This window comes from Hesperophylax consimilis, chromosome 12, assembly GCF_061612785.1.
Source record: "Hesperophylax consimilis isolate HC1 chromosome 12, BYU_Hcon_1.0, whole genome shotgun sequence".
Taxonomy (NCBI): domain Eukaryota; kingdom Metazoa; phylum Arthropoda; class Insecta; order Trichoptera; family Limnephilidae; genus Hesperophylax; species Hesperophylax consimilis.
Window position 1 is genome coordinate 10,193,567 of NC_142847.1, and position 24,689 is coordinate 10,218,255.

At 35.8% G+C, this 24,689-nt stretch overlaps 2 protein-coding genes across 2 annotated transcripts in view; one reads left to right on the forward strand and one right to left on the reverse strand.

The window, feature by feature from the left end:
* The window catches only part of Adsl (adenylosuccinate lyase), a 136,846-nt gene that overhangs the window by 109,771 nt on the left and 2,386 nt on the right, over positions 1 to 24,689 (forward strand). Inside the window, exon 2 of the mRNA XM_089638118.1 lies at positions 22,971 to 23,266. Within this exon, the coding sequence (XP_089494244.1) occupies positions 22,971 to 23,266 (296 nt within the window). The remainder of the gene's footprint in view (positions 1 to 22,970; positions 23,267 to 24,689) is intronic.
* Ssk (smooth septate junction protein snakeskin) lies at positions 1,206 to 16,609 on the reverse strand. Its single transcript, XM_089638115.1, has 4 exons — positions 16,383 to 16,609; positions 3,779 to 3,975; positions 3,005 to 3,134; positions 1,206 to 1,984 (listed from the first exon to the last, which is right to left on the reverse strand). Exons 1-4 carry the CDS (start codon positions 16,431 to 16,433, stop codon positions 1,889 to 1,891), a joined length of 474 nt encoding a protein of 157 aa, XP_089494241.1. The 5' UTR covers positions 16,434 to 16,609; the 3' UTR covers positions 1,206 to 1,888.

Here is a 24,689-nt window from a genome sequence, read left to right on the forward strand (position 1 = left end):
TTGCTATCACCTGTGTAATCTTCCAGCAGTCTTGAAAATATATTATAAAAACACACGTTGCCAGTCAAATAAACAGCACTGTAGGTAACGGTCACGTAGGTTTCGAAGCCACGGTGTTCATCTAAATCTTCCACCATTCTTACCCTGAATTATCTATTGTTATCTTATATCTAGGAGTTTTCTTATTTATAAATATATTTGGAAGTCATATCGGTGCACTATGCGAGACGCTGTATCGAATTCATAGAATTCAAGACGCCAATGTTCATTATAAAGTTTATCCATAGAGATCACTGTGTTACCGACCGGTGGCTGCCTATACCTGGATGAAGAAATTTCCCAGACTGCTGACACTGCGGCAAGTTAAACAATAGACTTTCAAGTTTGGACTAAATTATTGGATTCAATTAGTGACGGAATTAGCGGGATGACGACTTTTTTTTAGTATATTAGGCATTATTTTTTAGTATCATATTTATAGCTGTCCTGTTCTTCAGCTTAATAGTGAAGTCATGATCATAGTCTGACGCCTACATATATTTCAGCCATCCGATGAAGAACTACTGTATTACTTACATATCCCGGGGTATTTCCAGGATGTGCCCGTAACACTTGATGTGCACATTTCGAATACTTAAAAATTTGGCTACAGCAGAATACACGATCAAATTAATGTTACCATTTGACAGAGTCTGAAGAGGGCCGAGTTGGTACACCAGAAAAGGAAGATTTCTCCACTTCTAATGATAGTCAACAGATCTAAAGACGTGAATGATGATTCACGCTCCATGGGTCCGTGTAGATTTACCACGATTAAACGAAAGCTCTGCACTTTTACCAAGCCCCAACATATATACTAGTATATATTTTTAAAGTCATCAAATTTATCTGTTCATTCATTGACACTTTGACACATTGAATTTGTTTTGATGGATTCAAAAGTTTTCTTAATTCAACTTGTATTTGATTTAGGTACAACAAATTCTATAAATACTTTTTTAGGAATAAAAAAATAAAACGGTATTTATTTTGGTAGGTTATTTTATTATTTTGTAATTTTAATGCAACATTTTTTCTACCAGTATAAAAAAAAAAGATGAAAACTTAAACAACATGATAATATTAAATTTTGTAAATACCTTACGATAGCGATGGTCAGAATTTTATTTTATAATATAGAATTTTATTATATAATTATTTTATTTTATTATTTTGTAATTTTAATGCAACATTTTTTCTACCAGTATAAAAAAAAAGATGAAAACTTAAACAACATGATAATATTAAATTTTGTAAATACCTTACGATAGCGATGGTCAGAAACATTTGACGTTTTTTTCTGCAAGGTAATAATGTGGTACCTACCTACAGTTTTATAAAATAAATGCGAAATGAAAAAGTTTAATAGTTTTTCTCCAAAACTTCCTAAAAATATTTGTACGCAGTCATAATACTATAATTAGTTTAGGTAATTATAATAATGGGTCCTGAATGAGTCCTGCTATCTAACTATTTGCTAGCCGAACATATGTCGAGATGTGGATGTGATTTAAAAATAATTGTAATTGTGTTCAACATATTGATATGTGATTTATTTAAAATAAATACTTTAAGCAATTAATTTATTTAAGCTGTCAACCGACTTTAGAAAAATCGTCATGATTGAAAACCAGTCTGTATTTCAGTTTAAAATCAGTGATTGTTTCAAAGCATTTGTTTAAATTAATCAATATTTAATTGTAGGTATTATCAATAAACACGATAAAAACTAAGAAATATGTATGATTAATTTGTTTTGCGGCCAATCTAATCTGGTATAGATAAGATATGCCCCGATGGTTGGTGATGGAATGATGTCATTCTGCGTCTCCTGGGATGATCTGCCTCCTCACATTTCCTTGGAGAAGTGGATGAGGGCCAGCACCGTGTCCAGGAGATATAGGGCACCTTGGAAGATGCACAGGGACCCGAGGGCCAGTCCCACCTGCAAATAAAATTAATTTAATAATGAGACATATTATAGATCATTGAAAAAGCGAAAAAAATTCCATACAAGATAGCAAGACGAACGAGTGAATAAGGAGGAAGTCTAAGCACCAAGAATTGAGAGTAGAAGAAGATTTGGATTGGTCACCTTCAACAAACTTAGTCATATCATAAAATCAGGAAGATACTCCAACACGTCCAAACGCGTGAATTTAACATTTAAAAAAAAAATTATTTATATATACGCCTAAAAAGGCTTTTACAATGTTAATAGTGTAACAATTGATGAATTGTTACACTATTAACGTTCGGAGTATTTACTGGAAACTAACCAAGAACGTTGTGATGAAAACGGCTACCACACAAAGAGCCATGTAAAGTATCTCCTTTTGAGATAGAAAGACGAATAAGTGGATAAGGAACAAGTTTCAGTTGCTCGACATTACCATCTCAGTATCCAATGTCAAGCGAAACTGTGCTGGACATGTGGCACGACTTACTTAACAGATTACCGTTGGAATCACAGTATCATGAGATGACAAAGAGCCATGCTAAGTGTCTCTTTTTGAGATATAAATACAACTAAGTGGATAAGGAGCAAGTCTAAGGTGGTCGACATTACCATCACAATCTCCAATGTCAAGTGGACGACTTACAACATAATGTGACTGCTGGAATCACACGATGGCGTCCTTGATTGGCAAAGAGAATAAGATGTCGATAACAACACATGTGATGGACTGACTATTTAAAGGGAACTATAGGAAGATATTGATGCCTTGGAGTGATCAAATATCACAGGCGTCCGGAACATCGCGTCGGTGTCCTTGGCTCTCCATCAGGCACAGGACCGCGCAGAATGAAGAAGCCTTATCCACCAGGGAAATTGGAGTAGGGATCACCATTTTCAGTTATGAGGAAACGACTAAATAAGAAGCAGGATTCGCATGGGTGAAATTTATGGGAGATCTATGTCGAACGCCGGACTTCAGAAGGCTCACGAAGAAGGGTTACTAACCTGACGCTCTGTGTACACAGACTTGAAGTGCTGCTCGCCCTGGTATCCGTGCCAGTAGTGAAGGGCTGTTCCTCCGACTGCGATCCACATGAAGATTCCGATGAAGTTCATGATCACCTCAGTCAGTTGCCTGCAAATTATTCATGATATTCGTTAGTTTTCAACTCATTCAATGATTTAATGGAAGGAAAAATCCTTATAGAGTCTTAATTGCTCGCAACTGTCTGGAGCCAGTGATATTATCACATCCCCAATTGGAGTAGGTTGTGAGGCTGAAGGCAATGGGAAGAAGTTGGGGAAGAGAAATGTTGTGACAGTTCTTGGCTATTCTGATCTGTTCACTTAACAGGATTAAGACCAATTCGAGTAAAGTTTTTGAATGGTGGTCTTTCACAAGAACGATGATAACAGTATCTTGAATCCACTCTGAAGAGCCCTTATAAATTTGAAACTTTAATATTAAATCTTCTCTACCACAACACATGGCACTTGTTTCATTCACGCAAGGAGAAAATTTACTGATATACTGCCTTTCAGACGTCTTGATTCTAAACGGAGCAAAAATGAGATCTTCCACTTTGATTATTTTCATTATTGATCTTCACATTAGTTCTCCTGGATTCGAATTTTAGTAATTATCCTCGTCTACATATGCTCGGGTTTCCACTCACGAATTTTCTCGCCCTCCTATTTTCTACGATTGTATCTTGTTTGCCAAGCTGTCTTGCATCTTTATTAAAATTTATTACTTCTAAATTGATGAAACAGACTTACTTTTTGCCCTCCGTGGTTCCGAAGCAGAATCCCACCAGCTGCACGCCGGTGTATATGAAGTAACCCACGAACACCCCAGAAGCGACTATCTCAGCATCAGGGTTCTTCTCCTCGTTGAGGTTCCATGTCCCGCCCACGCCGAGGAACTGGCCGGAGTAACCGGTGCGGTACAGGATGAGGATGATTAAATTGAGGACCTGGAAAATTTTTAGAAGTTTTTGATTAATACCAAGAAAAGACAGAAACCAGTGGCGGTTCGTGGCCTTTCTCATTCGATCGAAATTTTTTTTATTTTTCAATTGAACGTTTTGAATTGGTCTTTTTCTTTTAGTTTAAACGTCTATGGCTCCGTGCATAAAAAATATTATAATCGCTGCGCACACGGTCTCCTAGTAAAAACCAAAGGTTTGCACGTCTACCGCTCTGGCGCCACTAGTGTTTTGTATGAACTATTTCTTAGAACAGAAAGTTCCTAGTTGCTGACATTCATAACGCACATATGGGATTCATTTCGGACTCGCATTTAGGCAGTATAATTCGGAGGGGTGGATTTTTAACATGAAACTTGAATGTCGGGCTGTTTAAGGTGTGGTAAAATTATAATTCAGGTTTGTCTTATTTCTTATATATTTCAATCGGAGTTCACTGCACAAACGCACCTTAGAGAAAACCGCCATTGTAGAAAAGCAATTACAAAATATCTTTTCAAGATGCTTATATTTCTCTGAAATTGACATTGTTTTCAACGCATGTATACAGAGTTTATCAGCATGTACCTACTACCTACCCGAAGGATTTTAACCCGCGATTTCTGAACATATTTGTAATAATAAATGTATATATTAAATTCATTCAAAAATCTATCACACTTCTCCACTGATCAAACTGCCACACGTCGCAACGTGTCACGTGATACGCGCTCTATTTCGATGAGAGAAAGTACCTGGCTAATCAGTTCGGGTTTTATCATTTTTAACATTTGGGAAGATAGGTTTACAAAAAAAGAGGTGATATCTCACAAAAGCGGCGCTATACAAATTGTCCAATAAATTTAGAAATTTCATTCAAAAGCACCATTCCTCTTGTCATGCTATGCTGTGCTAGAATATCTGTTATGCCGTGTGGTATCTTAAAAAATTTGTGGCTTTGCCTAGAATATCTACCACTCGAATATGAATTGGACATTGAGCCATCATGCCAAGACATGTAGCCTATTTACAATCACCTAAATAGCAGCAGATGGAATTTTCTGACTCATCTCATTAGACTAATTGATATCCCAATGGAGTCAGCCACCGGCCGCGAAGTCGCCCACGCCTGCACCGCAATAAGGGAATGCTCAGGAAGTCCTGAGTTAACTTCTTCAATCTTCATGTCAGTTATTGGATGGCAGTTTGCTCCCCGAATTTAAAGCTAACCCGCATTATTAAATTAACCGCATTAGTGACAATCATCGAAGAGATAAACCGATAGAAGTGCTTTGTGGTCGTGTCCGTCTGCCCAAAGTAAGCTCAGTTTTTCCTTACTTCCGGTGAAACAGATCAAAAAATTTTTAAATGGCGATAATATTTCCTAAACAGATAATCAACTTCAGTGTAGCGATGGGTCGTTACTCATTTTATTAAGAGTTGTAGCCATGGTGCCAGCTCAATGTTTAGGTACGGTTCAAATAGTCCACTCAATTGAACGACGGCTCAATTGAATGGGAGCCGTGAGCTAAGAGCGTATGAGCATTGAGAATACTGTGTTCGCCCGATACGTCTCTTATTAATAATTCCTGCGCTCTCCGTGCTCGTGAATTATTTTAATCTCTATAAATAATCGTAACCGTATGTAATTACAATATTATTGATTGCCAAACGAAAAAAAGATTATTTAATAAAACTTAAAGAGGAATTCAGCAATATTTTACAAAAAGTCCGATAGCGGAACAAACTAAGACGATAACAGTCTAAGTGAAAAGAAATAACGGGTTGAGTGCGAAACGATAACCGTGAAAATTTAAAACAATAACTACTGTTCAAATGTAAAACAATGGTAGTATAAATGTAAAGCAATAACATTTTAAATGTAAAACAATAACAGTTTGAATGTAAAACAACAACAGTTTAAATCCAAAAGCAATAACTATTAAAATGTTATACAAAAACCGATTAAACGTAATCACATAACAGTAAAATATCTGAATATACATTGTTTTTTCTTGATTCATTTAAAACTTTACTGTAACTATTTTTTATTTAATCATATTATTTTATCGTCTTATCAGAGTTGAGGGCATTTTATCTGTAAAAAGGAAATCAATATGTTATGATATCGTTATCTATTGCCTTATCATATGTATGTCTGATATTCGTGAATGTGTCTTTTGTTATCTGATAAATAATTGCACAAAGTTTTCCTATGGACCTCTCAAAAGTCAGCCTAGTCGTTTTCCTTCAATTTTCCCACATCCGTCAATATTTCACCAACCAATTATCTCAGTACTACAGTAGGGTCTCCAATTGGTTAGCAGGAATTCAACATAATTTTTAAAAGGGAGTATGAAAACAACAAGTGAAATAGAGTCATGAAAAGTGATAAAACAACAAGTTAAATAGGTTAGGTTTATAGGCCAGGTTTTGAAGTGAAACTTCTTTAGGCGCGTAATGAATTTTCGGGGACGGAGTAAAACCGAGTCACGATCGAAACGAAAATGCGGGTACCCCCACCACCGATTAAAGTTCATTTGATCTAGTCAAAGTTTTGAAGTAACATATAAATGCTTCTTAGCTCATCCCGACAACTGGCGTTGGTGGTGTAATGGTCAGCATAGTTGCCTTCCAAGCAGTTGATCCGAGTTCGATTCTCGGCCATCGCACATTATTTTTTTGTTTTTAACGCCTTTTTCATTCAATATCTTATTTTTTAGTAGGTCAGAACATTTTTTAAAAGAAAATAATATTGCAAAATAATAAAAACACTTATCTCACTGTGATAAAACATTACTCCGCTAGAGCGCGCTTTGCGTTATTGTGTTGGATTAAAATTATTATCTAATCCGTATATTATGATAATTGTATTACATTTATTTAATTAATTTATTTATTTTGATAATATGTAATAATTTTCAAAGTTTTGAAGTAACATATAAATGCTTCTTAGCTCATCCCGACAACTGGCGTTGGTGGTGTAATGGTCAGCATAGTTGCCTTCCAAGCAGTTGATCCGAGTTCGATTCTCGGCCATCGCACATTATTTTTTTGTTTTTAACGCCTTTTTCATTCAATATCTTATTTTTTAGTAGGTCAGAACATTTTTTAAAAGAAAATAATATTGCAAAATAATAAAAACACTTATCTCACTGTGATAAAACATTACTCCGCTAGAGCGCGCTTTGCGTTATTGTGTTGGATTAAAATTATTATCTAATCCGTATATTATGATAATTGTATTACATTTATTTTATTTAATTAATTTATTTATTTTGATAATATGTAATAATTTACAGAAAAAAAAATTAAAACTATCTCCCTCTGATAAAATATCCGTTCGCTAGAGCGCACTACGCGATCTTGTGTGGGATTCTATTTCTGTACATTGTACATTATTTTTAAAAATATATTATATTGAAGTGAAACTTCTTTAGGCGCGTAATTCGGGGACGGAGTAAAACCGAGTCAGGATCGACACGAAAATGCGGGTACCCCCACCACCGCTCACCGTTCACTGTCCCTCTCTCACCATATGCGCTTGTTGAGGTGGGGGAGCCGCTCACGAACGTTCTCTCTCTTCTCTTCTTTCCTCTCTCTCAGACACCAGCGAACTGCGCCACGCCAAGCATCAGCTGCTTGGTTAGTATACTGCGTCGTGAGTGTAATACGAGTGAAATACGTAATTGATTGTGGTTCATACGGTTTAACAAAAGAAGTTTCACTTCTGTCTTGCGTAGGCTTGACACACCCACTTTTTTTTTATCTGTTACTTTATATTACTTTTCAAAAGTGTGTCGAATTTGTCTCTGTTCTGAGTTGTCATGGAATCCTCGAATTGTATGTACGAGGCGTATCCAGAAAGTAAGTGTACTGAATTTTTGTAGGTTACAAATCTTTTTATTGAAACAAAAAAATTACATGATTACCGTAGTACATATGTAAGCTATTTTTAGACATAGTCGCCATTCCTCTCAATGCAGGTGGTGAAGCGGGGTATCAATTTTTGATGCCTTCCTCGAAGAAGTTTCCCGCCAACCCCTTCGTCCACTTCTCCACCTCCTCCTTTACCTCCTCGTCGGTTGAAAACCTTTTTCCACCCTTGTAAAGCTTCAGGGAGGTAAATAGATAATAATCTGAAGGTGCTAGGTTAAGGGAATGCGCGGGGTGGTTAAGGATATCCCATTTAATCGAAGCAAGCAGTTCCTTCGTGGCGTTGGCCGTGTGTGGTCTGGCATTGTCGTGCAGCAGGCTGACTCCCTTTGTCAGCATGCCTCTCCTCTTGTTATGAATCGCCTTCCGCAATTTTTTTAGGGTCTCACAGTATCTTGCAAAGTTGATGGTCTCCACTTGAGGCAGATATTCAATCAAAATTATGCCTTGACAGTCCCAAAACACGGATGCCACGATTTTCTTGGCTGAAATTGTGGTTTTGAACTTTTTGGTGTAGGGTGAAGAGGTGAGAACCGTTTTTAAACTCGCGATACCACTTGTACACACTCGTACAATTCATAGCTTTATCACCATATGCAGTTTTAACCTCATTATAAACCTCAAACGGAGGTTTTTCCTTCCAAACGAGATAACGGATGACGCCGCGTATTTCGCATTTGGCGGGAGATTGGATTGACATTTTTCACGAAACGTGTTTTCGCGTTGACACTTCTCAACGTACTGACCTTGAACAGGTCTCGTTGCGGAGGGGAAGAGTCAGGCTACACGTAAGTGTAGCCAACATATCGAAAATAAAATTCATTCGGTCGTGAGAGCCTCAGTACACTTACTTTCTGGATATGCCTCGTATTAACCTCCACTAAGTATTGAAATGTCGAAGTGACATTTTCCTTATGTTTTGCAAGTCAAAATCAATTATTATTTACAAATTTTTGAGAGTAAGAAAATAGTTTTGGTTTATACATTTTAGCTTATGAAAATAAATACAACAGCTGGTCAAAATAACAAAAATAGTACTTAGTTAAGGTTCAGTAACTAAGTTTTTCTATGACTACATTGTTTGTCTGTTGAGGTTGGGCGAACGAGTCAATTTAGCTAAATAAGATACATTTTAACCTAAGGCGGAGCTAATGCTAAATCACTATTTTGATTAATCTTTATTTACGAATTGGTCTACATTATGAATACCAAAAAATATGCTTTAGACAAATTAAAGGTTTTCCTACCGTTTCCCTTGAGTAGAATACTAATAAAATAATAAATTACTCAGTAAAAAATATAAATGTAAACTACTAAATTATAGAAATGTATGAACGCGTAAAGAAAAAAACTTTAAAAAAATACAGTATTATAGCTAAGATTATTTGTGACAGTTTCCATTGATTAACTTTTTTGCTTTCTTATAAAGTTATTTAGAAAATAAATAATAACCACTTTTGTGCTTGAAATCGAACGTTTCTAGACTCCGTTTTTCAAGCGATTTTAATGTCTATTACCTACATTTGTGACAATATACACATTTTTGTAAATAATAAATAGTTAAATATAAACATACCAAAAATATACAAATTTTCGGCTTGTAGATTCCTCTTAACACAGCATTAGCTCAGTTTTTAACTGGTGCTAGCGACCGTAAAAATTAGAATAACCTGCATCTAGTATTATTGACTATATAATATCACTTAATTTTAACGAAAATTACCAATAGTTTGATGTTTAAAAAAATGGATTATGGCATCCCCAATTGGGGTATGTTGTAACGCTAAAGGGTGTGTGGAAGAAAAGGAGATGGGCAAAAGGAGGGTTGGGAAGTAGCTACTTGAATATTCAGATCTAGTCACCAAACACTACTACAGCCATTTCAAGCAACGAATAACATTCACAAAGCTGCATGATTTGATTTAATGTTCTACAGTAAAGTTAACATTTTCAGAAACTATTTTCGTAATAACTTACTGAATTTTTGCCAAATGATGTTTTGTATATTGTACCGTCTTACCAGATAAAGTGTTTGCATATTAAACAAAAAGTATATAATCTACCATACTTAATTTCCCCAGAACTACTATTTATATTCAGAAAAAAAGGTTTTTTGAAAATATCCTTTTAAGAATGTCTTGGCACATAAGAGGTTAAATACACTTTTCGCGTTCTTTCATTTTCATCGATTGAAAGTTTTGAAGAATTTAAAATATTTGATGTAGATAAGACACGTTGTTGCTGGAGATGTAATAATGAATTACCTCGTCCGTATACGAATAAGAAAAAGACAGAGCCACTTGATCCCTGACCCAGCCTAACCCGCGCCCTAATGGATGTGATCATCACGCCGATGCAGTCTCAGTACATCGCTAGTGAGGCAACTAATTAATCGAATCCAGAGTCGGAGAATTGAGACGCTATTTAGCAGCGATTTCGTTTGAAACAATATTACATTGAAAATTATACACAACGTTTTAAAGCATGAAATAACGTTAATCTGATAAACTGAATAATGATAATAACACAACATTTATATAGTGCAGCTTAGTGTTATTTCACTTCAAGTGCGCTTTAATATAACAACATGATGAAACAATATTAGTAAAACGTGTAACGGTAATATAAAATAATATAGAAACGACAACAATACTACTGTTGGGAAGTAAGAGCTTCATAGATGCACGCACAGATGGCAGTGCATAGAGCTTGCGTGGAAGTCCGCAAGATGGAGCCAGTGGCCAGTAGTCGCCAGGGCCAGTGGGAAGGCTCTCAGAGAAACTTACTGTTTCAGATTCCAATTAGCCAGCTTCTAGTTAGGTCGACTACCGAGTCACCATTATTATATGCGGAGTATTAATAAATCCCTGATTAATCTAAAAGAAACAATTATTTATAAACTCCTTCCAAGACAAGTTAGAGACCTGTTACAACTACGTATAAGACAAATCACTAAAACTACATTACCAAAGCTACTACAGTTTGTAGGATTCGACAAACTGCTGATATAGATTACGCTTAATTCTATAAATGGTGTAAGTAAATAAATTTAATGAATTTATTCAGAAGATAACATTACCTTCTTGTTGTATATAATGTAGGAAAATTTGCACATATTTTTATTAATTGTTTTCTTTGTTCTATCAGTCAGAACAACAAATCTAACTGTCTACCTGTGTTGTTCTTGATAGTCTTGATTCTACCTTGACGGTAAATAATAATACGCGAGTAAAATTGTGTATCACGCGTGCGTGCAGACTTTAATTTTCTAAATAATTACACACTTATTTTGCAAGCCAAACATTTGTTATATCAAATATCCACGCTAAAAAAGTTTTCGTACTCAAATACTTTTCAATTATATTTTCAGGTATTCAAACAATCACGCGTCTACTTGTAAACAAAGCTTCTTATCATTGCGATCCGTGACTCACAAATATGAATATGAAAACAATGTACTCGCCTATAGTAGATGCCGACTAGTGTAGTCATTAGTTTCCATCGTTATATTCCGAGTAATTGAACCAAATTATTCATCAATGGGTAGGCAAAGAAATTTGAACTACTCTGCACTAAAACTACAATTTTGATAAGCTACTTTGGGTCTATTGTTAGACTAAGGCTTCCCATTTTGTTAGTCATTTCTTTGCATCCATAGATGTCTTCCTATACTGGCTGCTAGTCTTCTGTTGGTAGACCAGCAGTTCTTACGTCTATCCGAGTTTCTGTGGCCTATTCTAAATCTAAACTCGATCATATGTCTTGTCCATCTTTTCTCCTCCAATCAAACAATAATGATAATAATTTTATCATGTGTATAGCGCCGTTGACACATACTACATCTACTGACGGATTGATTTGTCTGTTTCATGACCCACAATTACAAGTACAATTGGCATCCCTTTTTTTCTTCTTTCGATTATTTATCTTTGTGATGCAGCATTTTTGTAGGATTCTGTGCGTAATTACCATAGTTTCAAAACTATACATTATGTTCAATTAAGGCAAACATACAATTCTTGACAAAATGGCAGTTTTTCTGAAATTGTCAGATTCAAAATAAAATTCAATATTCAAGAGACCTACACAAACATTTATCTAAGTTGGTAAGAATTGATTGGACGTTGTTTTCTAACCTCATATTTGTATACTTCGTCATTCTTGAATTACTGTTTTCGATTAATTAATGTATTACTCATTAATAACTCTTCATAGTTTGATAAGTTTTTAGTTGATTTACAAAAACATTACTCATGTGATTCCTTAATGCTAGCAACTTAACTTTAACTATTAATTCTACGTTCTCTACTCCAAACTATAACCTTATTGATTTGATTAAGATTCTCACGGTATTGTGTTATAGTAGTCGACTTTTGGGTATTATGTCTTGTTTGTAGGCCGCTTGAACGAGGATTATTTATTGTGACACAATATTACTAATATACGATATTATAAGTAACTTTCTGCACTTAACATATCTGCCTCTGCTCTGGAAGAAAGAGAAAGTTTGTATGTCTAAATTTTTCTGCAATTTGTCTTATTTTAAGCCAAGCTAGTAATAGAATTTTATCGGGAACTTATCGGTTATCGGAATTAATTATCACAAACAAAACTTCGAAGCGATTTGATATCAATTAGTCATCAATACTTTAGTAAAATAATAACTGATTATTCGTAGGCTGTATGTTAAAAAAGATATATAAATATTGATAAGGACGTTGTCTGAAGGGTGAATGTATGCAAAACAATAATGATGGACTGAACTCAATGATCAGTCGTCAAAGGTAGTAAACTTAGCAGTAAACAACGGTGTTCTAATGCTAACCCTGATAATTGGAAAATAGAAATGAGATCCCTAAAATGAATGATTTTCCGGCCCCTGTGTTTCACCCCTCCTACAATATTGGTCTCTTCAAGACCCATGTTCACTCCTTTCTCTCACACATGATCCGCAGAGATGACATAGGCCCATAAAGAAATGATTTTCCTCAGGGCCTCCTGTGTGGAGTTAATGTAATATACCAATAAGGATTTTCGTAAATGGTGCATTATCGTTTTAAGCTCAATGTTGAATACTATAAAGTAGTTTGAGTAGATGAAGTTGGGGACGTCTCAGGAAGATGCTGTACAATCAAAATAATCAAATAAACATAGCATTAGTTTAGTGTTGTTGTACTCTAATATATCACGAGTTCAACCAAGAAAATTGGAAAATAAGATAAGATTACCTCAAAGCTTTTAAATTTCGCTTTATTCAGACTCTAGCTACTGAATTCAACAATGAAATTAAGCACTTAATGTTGTCAGTCGTCAGTGTTGTTACTGCTAACGGAATTATGCAAATGATCCCACGTAAAATTAAACTTCTTTATGAATGATTACGTTCCGAGTTACTATTAGTAACTCAGGTCTCCCATTGTTAATGGACTAGTCATGCTCTGAGTATGGACTTAGCGTTAATCATGTTGTTTTTAAAATACTACTAGAGTGTGGGTATGTGACTGCACCATGCTTAACATAATGATTCATTAATAGGAATATATTTCGTGTCCAAACTTTGAGCTTCTTTCAGAGAAATTAAAAAAAAAAAAAAAGTTTTTGCTATCCTTAGTAAATCCTTGGAGAAAGTGAATGAGTTGTGTAATTGGGAAATAAGTTTGTGAGAGGCTGGGAGACTAATAGAACACTCTGTGAAGTTTTTTAAAAAGCTACTACTTTTTTGGTGTCCTTGAATACCAAAAAAGTGGACGAGTTTGTGTATTTTGGAAGTATGTTCGCGTATTCTGAGAGACTAGAGCGACTAAAAGGAGAGCTTCTATCCGTGGAATTTTTTATCTGTTAAGTTTTTGGTATCCTCGATGAATCCTTTGAGAGAGTGGATGAATTTGTGTTTTTGGAAAGTATATTAGCGAGAAACTGAGAGACAATAGCGACTAGACCGAGATACTACTAGAGTATTTGTCCGTGAAATTTTTATTTATTTATTAAGTTTTTGGTATCCTTCGTGAATCCTTGGAGAGAGTGGATGAGTTTGTGTATTTGGGAAGTATGTTTCCAAGGGACTGCAATTCTGATGAGGACATGTGCCGTAGAGTAAATGCAAGAAACCGTTAATAGAAGGTTGTCAATAGAAACGAAGAGGTTCTCTTAATAATTGAGATATTTTTTTTTAATCCATCTTGGTCACCGCTATTTTGATAGTATCTGTCAATATATTATGGTATGGAAAAACCATTTAATTTAGATGTACCAACTTTGTTATTTTGCCTAGATGATTTAAAACGCCAAACTAAAAAAAAACACACACAATTTTACAAAAAAAAAATTCGGAAAATATTTTGTGTCAATTTCAAAGTCCTTACGCACTGTAGTCTGAGTTTTCTTATAAACATCCCATTTTCTGCGTTCTTATTCGTCGAAAACATTACAAATTTGAGTCACAATAAGCTGGAAGTAGGTACCCAATGTTGAAAGTGTTTCAATTTTGCAATTTCTTAACATGTTCGCCAGGAATGTTTCCATATCTCTCGGCAATATCTGTTTGTTCCTTGCTTTTATGGTCATCAGAAAGTTGGCTTAGAGATTAGAACCCACGCGGAGTTATTGTCTATGACCTTTCTGTTGTATCGAATCCCTTTACGGATTGCTATAAGCTTTAGTATCGGTCCTTTGTTTTAATTAGATAAGGTGGCTACTGTCATATCAAATACATTGTTGGTTATCTGCCTACCTAGAAATACATATATATGTGTAACAAGAAGAATGTCCCGGTGTGGGTTTGTTTTTTAAAAAAATCTACACTTTATTCCCAGATTATTGAATTTAGCACACTTGACCTTCAGAACAGGATGAGGGCAATTTGACGGCCGGCATAGTCCAGTGGTAACGCATTGGACTGCCATTCCGAAGGTCGCGGGTTCGAACCCGGCGTGCGCAAATAAATTTTATTTGATTAATTTGTGTTATTTCACAATTAATTAATTAAAATAATACATAGTATATTTGCGACACGTTCCAGAGTGGAAGATACTACCAGTATCGCCCTGGTGTAAGACCACCATTCAGAATTGAAACGTTGCTCCATATGGCTTTAGCCGTGTTTAGTGACTAGATCTGAATAGCCAGGTACTTCCCCACCTTCCTCTTTCCCTTCCCCACTTACCTTCAGCCTCACAACATCCCCCAATTGGGGATGCCATAGTCTCATTGGCTCCAGACGGGAGCAGTTGGGATTCTTGTGAGGTATTCACCATAAAAAAAGGAAGAAAGCACTGTCTAAATGAGATTTCGAAATACCCCTCCTTTTCTCACCATTAAAAGAGAATTTTGATTCTTATTGATGAAATTTTGCACACGTGACGTTCAAAATAAGAGGAAAATTACTGTCTTCATCTGATTTAAAAAAAAAATTCTGTATAAAGCTCGGTTAACGCCGGGAATTTCGGCTGGTTTACTTATAATATATGATTGTTTGTTTGAATTATTGGGACATCAACCAAGACTCGACGGTCGACTGTCTGCAGTACATAAAACTGTGAATACCTTTACAGACCGTGAGACTACGGCATCTCCAATTAGGGAATGATGTGAGACTGAACAGAGTGGGGAAGAAAAGGAGAGAGGGGAAAGGACAGTATCTGGCTATTTAGACCTGGTTACCAAATGCGGCTAAAACCATTTCAAGCAACGTTAAGCTGACGATTTTCATGACTAAGCGGCAAGTTCTTTTGCTTTGAACCCAAAGGTAACAGGTCAAGGTAAAAAAAACAGTCACGAGCAGCGGTAAAGTGTCTCTATCATTTAATGAAGATAGTGTTATTGGATAGGTACACAATCATCCATATCTTTCAAGTATTTTACATTAAGTCATAAACCTCGCATTATTATTTGGATAAAGTACGCTGTTTTTTGCAGTTCATTTTCAAAACTATTTTTTCTGCTCATGTTTTTCACTGACGCACAGAAATCTTAAGTTACAAAACTATCAACTTTACTAAGTGAAAATAAGTACATGTTTAATTTAAAAAAATATATTTATACTTTTACGCAATTGTCAATCAATTAATTATCTTTGTATTTTTCTATAGATTTCTCGGAAACGTCGAGTTGAGTCCTATCTAATCGCGAAATGGATTCCTACACCGCACCTAGCAATTTGTTAATCATAAATTTTGTTTGCACACATTTCACGTCATTTTGATAACACACGATCAATTCGCATTTTTTAAAGCCAATAACTACGTAACTTGATCCAATAACCATTAAAAAACCACGGTAATTGATATAACAGGAACAAAAAATGAAGGAAAACATGCGACGAATCAGCCAATATATGAAGTTTTCAATTCGAAGAAATCAACAATTCCAGGGATGCTTCTAGGGGACTATAACAAGCTATATATAACAGTAGAAACAGATGCCTACATCAGCAAAAGAAGAACATGCTTTAAAACAATCAAAATTATTGAATTATAACTTACCAGCTTTAGAATTTTGATCACAACTGATCCTATCGTTTGAACGGACACCATTTTGACGAAGTTTTTTTCACAACTCTTCACTTGGAACTCTATTCGTTTCGTTGGGATTGTTTCCCTTTTCGTTTCTTGCTAAGGATTCTTGCTAGGATCGATTTTGTGGATCACTAGAACTGAGTATCTCTTACGGCACCTGTTCGTTTTGGAACTAAGGCTCATTACGATGATAGCACCGTACACTTCCTGGCTTATCACAGAGATATGAGCGGAGATAAGAGATAAGTTTCGTCACCCTTGGTAAAGTAGGTTGTTTCGTGATTCATTGCCAAAAATGCTACAATCAAACCATGAACAATGGATTAAATTTACGTGTTTAATTTTTGGGTAATTATGCCGTGTGGCGCTTCCTCCTTTAGTCGACGTTTTGGACAGCGTTACAGTGCCCATCATCAGGGTGTGCGTGAAGATTCTGGTGGACATTACTTTGGATTTGTTCCTTAATTTATGAGAAGACCCAAAACGCATCGAGCAAGCATAATTGCGGGAACTTAAGAAGGGTGATCGGCAGAGTTTTTATTTACGAAGATACAAATTAAACTAATTTACTTAACTAAAATTATGCCTTAATAGCAAAAATACATTGTCCCACTCTGATGAGGTTCCACGGAGAAAAATGAGTAGTGCTGATTTATTAAAAATCTCTTAAAATCATTGGTAATCCGGTAAAAAACGGGACTGCAGGCCGCTTCCTGATAACCTTATTTTGTAAATACATAATAATATCGGAATAATAATATGTTCATGCACCTGCGTTTGCTTAGTAAAATATAATGACGAAATGCGAAAATGTTAGCATTTTTTTATAAACCCATTGATCATCCACATGACAATTCATTTCTATTTTAATAAAAGTTTTTTAGGAAAATCATCAATTCTTTCGTTAACTTTTTAAAAAGATTTTTAATTTTAAGAGATTCTAATAAATTATTAATATTTTATATCAGTAAGTACTCTCCGTGTGGCCTCCATTGAACCTAGTGAAGATTGTTTCAGCAAAAATAGTTCCGTCGCTTTCTGTTGAACCCGATTGCTTTTTTCAGCCATCTTGGGCTATTCCTCCACCCAGGTGATGGGAACTGTCGGTCGTCAACCCAGAGAATTCTACAAATAAGCATATCGGTGGACATTGGCTTCTTGGGTTCGGTACAGCGTCTTATAAGAATTTCCAGGGTGTTATGTTCTGGGTTAGTCACCATTAGTTCTTTGTCTAATCTGAACTTAAATTACTGCATTAGCCCATAATAAAATAAATGATAACCTGATAACGTTGGCACGTATCACCTAAAGTTAATCGAGAAGGATCAACATGAAGATTTTCTGACCTAGTTGTTATTTTGACTGGTCACCTACATAAGTAACTATTTTTCTCTCTGCGGTTATGCATTATTTATTGTTCATTTCCTTCTCAAAACATATTAATTGTATTGATGTCATTTTATTTCGAAGTCCTGTTGGAAAACTTAATGATGGTCAAACACGCTAATTTTGGTTGTAGGTCTGTGAGTGAATGTAACGTTGGTTCAATGAGCTTAGATTTGTATTGAATTAAATTTTGAATGTCTTGTTCAAAATTGGAATTGATTGTGTCAAGAATTCTGACAAGCGATAAAGTACTACACAATTAATTGTCATTTTCAAATTTGGAAGTAGGTACCTATCTATAAAATAATAACATTTTTTTACAAGGAAATTATTTTAATTCTATGTTTGAAATGTCGTCTGAGAGTCGCTAATATTGCCTTCAATGATTGGATATTACAAATTGAGGTTTTACTCTAAAAATATTCATCGTAGACTTGTAGAAAAGTCAATAGATGTCGCACATTAAAATATAAAATATATATATTTGTCAAAGACACTGTCTAGTTTGCATTTAGTTCAGGAAGAATCTCGCAATCATACTCGTGCATAAAGATAGCTGCCAATAAAATGTATGTAAATTTTAAATCGACAATTTGGGAGGCTGGTTTGGGTACTGCAACCCTGGAAACCATTTATTGGAGAATCAACACCTCAACACGTTTGGTGAATTAGCAGGGATGCCCGGTTTCATCGGGTGAGGTTTATTCAGAATGCGACTACCCACCAGCTGCGTGAAGCGCCAGATCGGGAGAGGCTGGTTTGTGGAGCCCTTTGACCTCTCCAACTGGTCTCTTGACCCATCGCCTTGACCTGGACATACTGATGCTCAGATCCCTACCCAACCTTCATACCTTTTGCTTGCCGAGAACTTCCTTTCCTTCATTTTATTAAAAAAGACCCTCCACACAGCATCCCAAAAGATGCCATAATATAAAAATACATTCGTATTCTGGTCATACGTGGATAACATTTATACTATGGGTAATTTAGATTTAGTAAATTTCTGCTTTCTTAGATTCATTTATTTGTTTGTTTTTGTTTTTGAATCTTTATTTAGATGTACGCAAATTTTTTCATACATCTAGTAGGAATATATAAAAAATAACAATTACATTTTAACAGAAAAAGATAAATACACAAAATATATATATATAATATGTATATAAGATATCTAGGTGACTAAAATAATATTGGTGAGTATGTTCAACAATCAAAAATTATTTTTTACATATAAAGCACATGTCCTACGAAAAGTGCTAAGGCTTGGGGCTTCCTTTATGACATTTGGTAGGTTTTTATAAAGTTTTTGCCCTTTATAAAACGCGCTGTTTTGTGTGCATGAAAGTTTAGTTTTGGGAAGCCTAAAATCTCTGCGTCTTCTCGTAGGATAATTGTGAACATCTTCATGGTACATAATATTTCTTTGCAGATAATTTGGGAGCATATTATTTTGAAGCTTATACATCATTGTTAACGTATTATATGTTGTTTGGTTGTCATCATATTTAAATTTTGTAACATAATTTTAACTCTAGTAAAAATGTTGCATTTTAAAATCATCCTCATCCCCCTATTTTGTATAAGTTTATTTTTTTTGGCTTCGTTACATAAGAATAAAACACTAGTAAAATAATTTAAATGCGGAGTAACAATAGAATTGTAAACAAGGCGCGTTTTCTTTAGATCCAAGTTATTTCTGATCCTTTTTAGGAATCCAACTTTTTTAGTAATTTTCTTTGTTATATATTCTAAGTGTTCATCAAATTTTAATTTTTCATCTAATATTACACCCAGATATTTAATACTACTCACCTTTTCTATGTTTACGTTATCAATTTTTAGTATTGCCTGCTCATTTATGGATGATGTATTTTACTCCTTTCTGTACCCGTCCGCTCTATATAACTTCTTCTTCTCTTCGAAACATAGAGCTTCTGTTTCTTAATGTTAATTACATTTATTTTGTACTAGCTAAAGTGAACCCGGGGTTGCTCGGGCTTATGGATGGTTTGGAGTGAAGTTTTGGGATTGTGAATTACCCGAAGGATGCATTTTAAATGTGAAAATAATATTATTGTAAAGAATTAAAAATTCACTAATGTATAACAACTGCATTATGGTGGCTTTAATTCGACTACGTATATCATTCTAGTGCAGAGTTAATGCGTTAAGTCTTCCCTGAAATCTCAGACTTATTCTACCATTCAAATTACTCCCTTTACCCCTGGCATTAATAAGAACAAAATTTAAATATATCAAAAATACAGCAAAATCGGCCCAGTAGTTTGAGGTTATAATGTACACGCCTATTATTTATATAGATTTATTTACCTAGCTATACCTTCTCCTTGTTCAATGAATCATACCCTATAACCAACATGAAATACATAATAATAATAATACCATCATTTTTTTATAACTTACAATTTACAACTTAAAAGTAAATAATACGCAATATACACCATTGCACAGCCTTATCTAGGTAACGTAGATACTAGTTGAGTGTACACACACTGTTCGAGTGTTACCTGATGTTTGTATTACCTATATCTATCTATCTGTAGCTACTATCATTAGTAGGTAAGCTATAATACCTGTAACACACAATACACCATGCCCATAAAGCCTACATTGATAAGGGCCACAGTAGACTTAACCCGTGTGTGTGTGAACTGTGAACCACGCCTTGTTATTATCATTATCATGTGAGTCATTTCTATTATAATCATTATCCATGAAGGTATTTTTTCTGCGAATACGCACCAACCTATGATGAATAATTTATTATAAATTTTATGTCAGGGATGAACAATTTAATATGGAGCAGTAGATAATCAATACATATACAGGGTTTTCCAATAAGAGGTGTTATTTTGAATAGCCCGCTATTTCGGTAGATGTAATTTTTTAAGCTGTAATTTTTTTGACATTTGACAAGTAAAAACTACGCCATTAATAAAAATGGAACGATACACGCTTCAACAACGCAATCAACGCGAATCAAATACAAATCATCTTGAGTGATGAGGCCCATTTCCACATCGGTGGCTTCGTCAACAAGCAAAATTGTCGCATCTGGGGCTCGGAAAACCCAAGAGTTGTTGTTGAAAAGCCTCTCTATCCTCAACGTGTGACTGTTTGGTGCGGTTTATGGTCCGGCGGAGTCTTTGGACCTTACTTTTTCGAAAATGAGGCTGGAGAAAGAGTTACGGTGAATGGATTGCGCTATCGCGAGATGATTAATGATTTGTTATGGCCGGAATTGGATGGTATTGATCTGGACAACGTTTACTTTCAACAAGACTGCGCTACGTGCCACACAAGCAACGAAACCATTGATCTTTTACGATTGAATATCAAAATAACACCTCTTATTCGAAAATCCTGTATTATAAAGTGTACAATGTGCGCGCCGCTAAAACTCAGAAACGAGTCCCGGTACGTTCAATGGAGTTATACGGTGTGGTAGCCCTCTGTCCCCCATCCATGAAGAAGGTTCCCGTTATTACCTGAAGGGCGTGCTTTTGAAGATATAAGGACTGGAAGTTCACCCTCTAGAAATTTCTAGAACGGTCCAGAACATTCGCGAGTATTCGAGAGCATTCCACAACATTCCAGAACATCCCACATCATAATGAACTAAAAACGGGATTACAGGGCGTTTCCTGATAAACTATTAGTAAATTCGTAATTGTGACAATACATTGGTATCTCTAAATAGTATAAGACAAAGTCACTATCCGCGTCTGTCTGTTTGTGCGCTTAGTTCTTCTAAACTATGCAACGGAGTTTGATAGGGTTTTCACAATTTCTTCCGGAAGGTTAGGTCTAACTAACTAACCATCACTCCATTTCTCTCCTGACCTCCAAACAACTCGGTCTTGGCACACACTCCTTGCCTCATTCACATTCATACATACTCTTCTATTATTCTGACTCTTACATGGCCCGACTCAAGTATCTGATTCACTTGATCGTGCAATGTCTTCCTCGGGCGTCCCCGACTTCTGCTACCATTCGCATTTGCATCATACATCCTCCTTACACTCCTTTATTCGCTCATTCGCTCTACATGCCCAAACGATCTAAGCTTCCCTTTCTTAATCTTACTCATTACGCTTACATCAGCCTTGCACTCTTTGCGGATCTCCACATTCCTCACACGATCATACATGGTTTTACTACACATGCGCCTCAGGGATCTCATTTCAACAGCATTCAATCTACTTTCATCCTTTCTTTGCCAGTTCCATGCCTCACTTCCATACATCAGGGTAGGTACCAGCACTCTATTGTGGACTGCTAACTTAGCTTCTTTGGACAATTTTTTGTTAGGGTCAACTGCGTTCAGTCCTCCAGAAGGTTCTTCAGAAGGTCCTTCCGGAAGGTTTATATATACAGAGTTTTCCAATAAGAGGTGTTATTTTGATATTCAATCGTAAAAGATCAATGGTTTCGTTGCTTGTGTGGCAGGTAGCGCCGTCTTGTTGAAAGTAAACGTTGTCCAGATCAATACCATCCAATTCCGGCCATAAAAAATCATTAATCATCTCTCGATAGCGCAATCCATTCACCGTAACTGTTGCTCCAGCCTCATTTTCGAAAAAGTAAGGTCCAATGACTCTGCCGGACCATAAACCGCACCAAACAGTCACACGTTGAGGATAGAGAGGCTTTTCAACGATAACTGTTGGGTTTTCCGAGCTCCAGATGAGACAATTTTGCTTGTTGACGAAGCCACCGAGGTGGATATGGGCCTCATCACTCAAGATGATTTGCATTTGATTCACTCAGATTATGTTTGCCAAACAATGTACATGTTTATATGTTTATAAAACTATTAGCACACACGAAGATGTGAGCTAACTTAAGATTAATAAATAAATAAATAAAACTCAAGTGAATTTTAATAATTTCAATGCGTTGTTGAAGTGTGTATCGTTCCTTTTTTATTAATGGCGTAGTTTCTACTTGTCAAATGTCAAAAAATGACAGCTTCAAAAGTAACATCTACCGAAATAGCGGGCTATTCAAAATAACACCTCTTATTGGAAAATCCTGTATATAATAGTTTAATAATAGGTTTATGCAGAGTGTTGCCTTCAGTCCAAAAGCGTTTCCTGCGGTTTAGTTTACCAATTATTAATCCTTAACATTTTATTTTTCCAGGAGCTCGGTCTATCCATTACCGACGCTCAGATCCAAGAGCTCCAGTCGCGCATCCACGACATCGACTTCTTGGAGGCGGCCAAGCATGAGCGCGAGACCCGGCACGACGTGATGGCGCACGTGCACACGCTGTCCGCACAGTGCCCGCTTGCCGCGCCCGTCGTGCACCTGGGTGCCACATCGTGCTACGTGGGAGACAACACCGACCTCATCCAGCTGAGGGACGGGCTCGATCTGCTGCTTCCGAGGGTGGCCGGATGCATTCAGAGTCTGGCCAAGTTTGCTGTGCAGTACAAGTTAGTTTTATTTATTTTTGGTTGTTAAATGTTTGCAGAGGAGAGATGAATGGAAAAGCTTGGCATCCAATATGCATGGTGTTCGGTAACTCGTAGTAAAAACGGTAAAGTGGTGAATCTACATCACATTTTGTGATATAAATTGATTGTTTGAGTCCGAAGTTGGAATGTTTTTATGTCAAATTTAAAAATTAAAAACCGTTCGCTAAGAGGTTAATATTGATGAACCTAAAAGCACTGTACAGAGCTTTAGTGATGGCGTTGAAGCCAAATCTAGAATGAGGGGAAATTGCCTGGCAGCCATCTTGTATGAAAAACTTTTGAAATGATTCGTATGCTAAGTTGTATTACTAAAACTATTTTAATTTTATTTTCTTATAGGAATTTAATGAGACAGGGAATGGATTTGTTATTAAAAAATTAAGCATGTTCAAATGTATCTCCAAATTTAGTTCCGTCCAGGGCCTATTAGGTCCATGTTAATGTTTTAGCTGCTTAATGTCTTAAGCTGCCGAAAAAAAAAGAATTAAGTTTAAAAAAAATCTGATCGAAAAAAAAAAAGAAAATACTTTGGACACGTTAGTCGATAGTCGATACTGTTAAACTGATAGCTTGAACTTGAAGAAGCTCTTAATAACTGGCGAAGTGTTTGGAAGTAGATGGAGAGAAAGATCACCGATACATTGTTATGACCAGTATCACTGGCGTCCGGAACGGCGTTGTCCTTGGCTCACCATGTAGCGCTGGACCGTGCGGAGTTGGGCATCCTGCTTCATCAGGCCTGTTGGAGTGAGGGTCACGATCCTCAGCACTGGGGCGACGAATCGTTTATAAGCTACATTATTTTCATATATATTTATTTATTGAATATCAACGGTATAAATATACCATACACCATAATTCATGTCGAAGAATAACAATTAACTGTGGCATTTGATCATAAAATGACGACAGAAAGTATAAAATTAATACTAGAAGGAGATACAAGTACATACAAAATATTATCAACAAGTATGAGTAGACTTACGTTATATTAGTAATGATTTAGAAGATATGATAGTAAAGCCTTCTGGTACCTAGCTTCTGTGCAGTTAAACAGATCCGTTACATCTGCGTACCTATTACTAACTTCATGTAATCTAGATACAAGCGAGAGTTTGAAATGCTCAGTCTTGGAATTGTTACAAATAAACAGGGTTTTACAATGAGTAGCTCTAATGGGTACATGAAATATAAATCTTAATATTTCATGCTCATGAGTGATTGCTCGTGAAAACCTTGCCTTTAAATTTGATTTTTTATAGTAATCTGTTATTGTCCTTCATATAATCCCAGCCTCTTCAAGATTCGCATTAAGGCGATATAAATAATAACGGGGGTTTGCTCAACGCTCACGATTTATTAATTTATGATCCCTACGGGT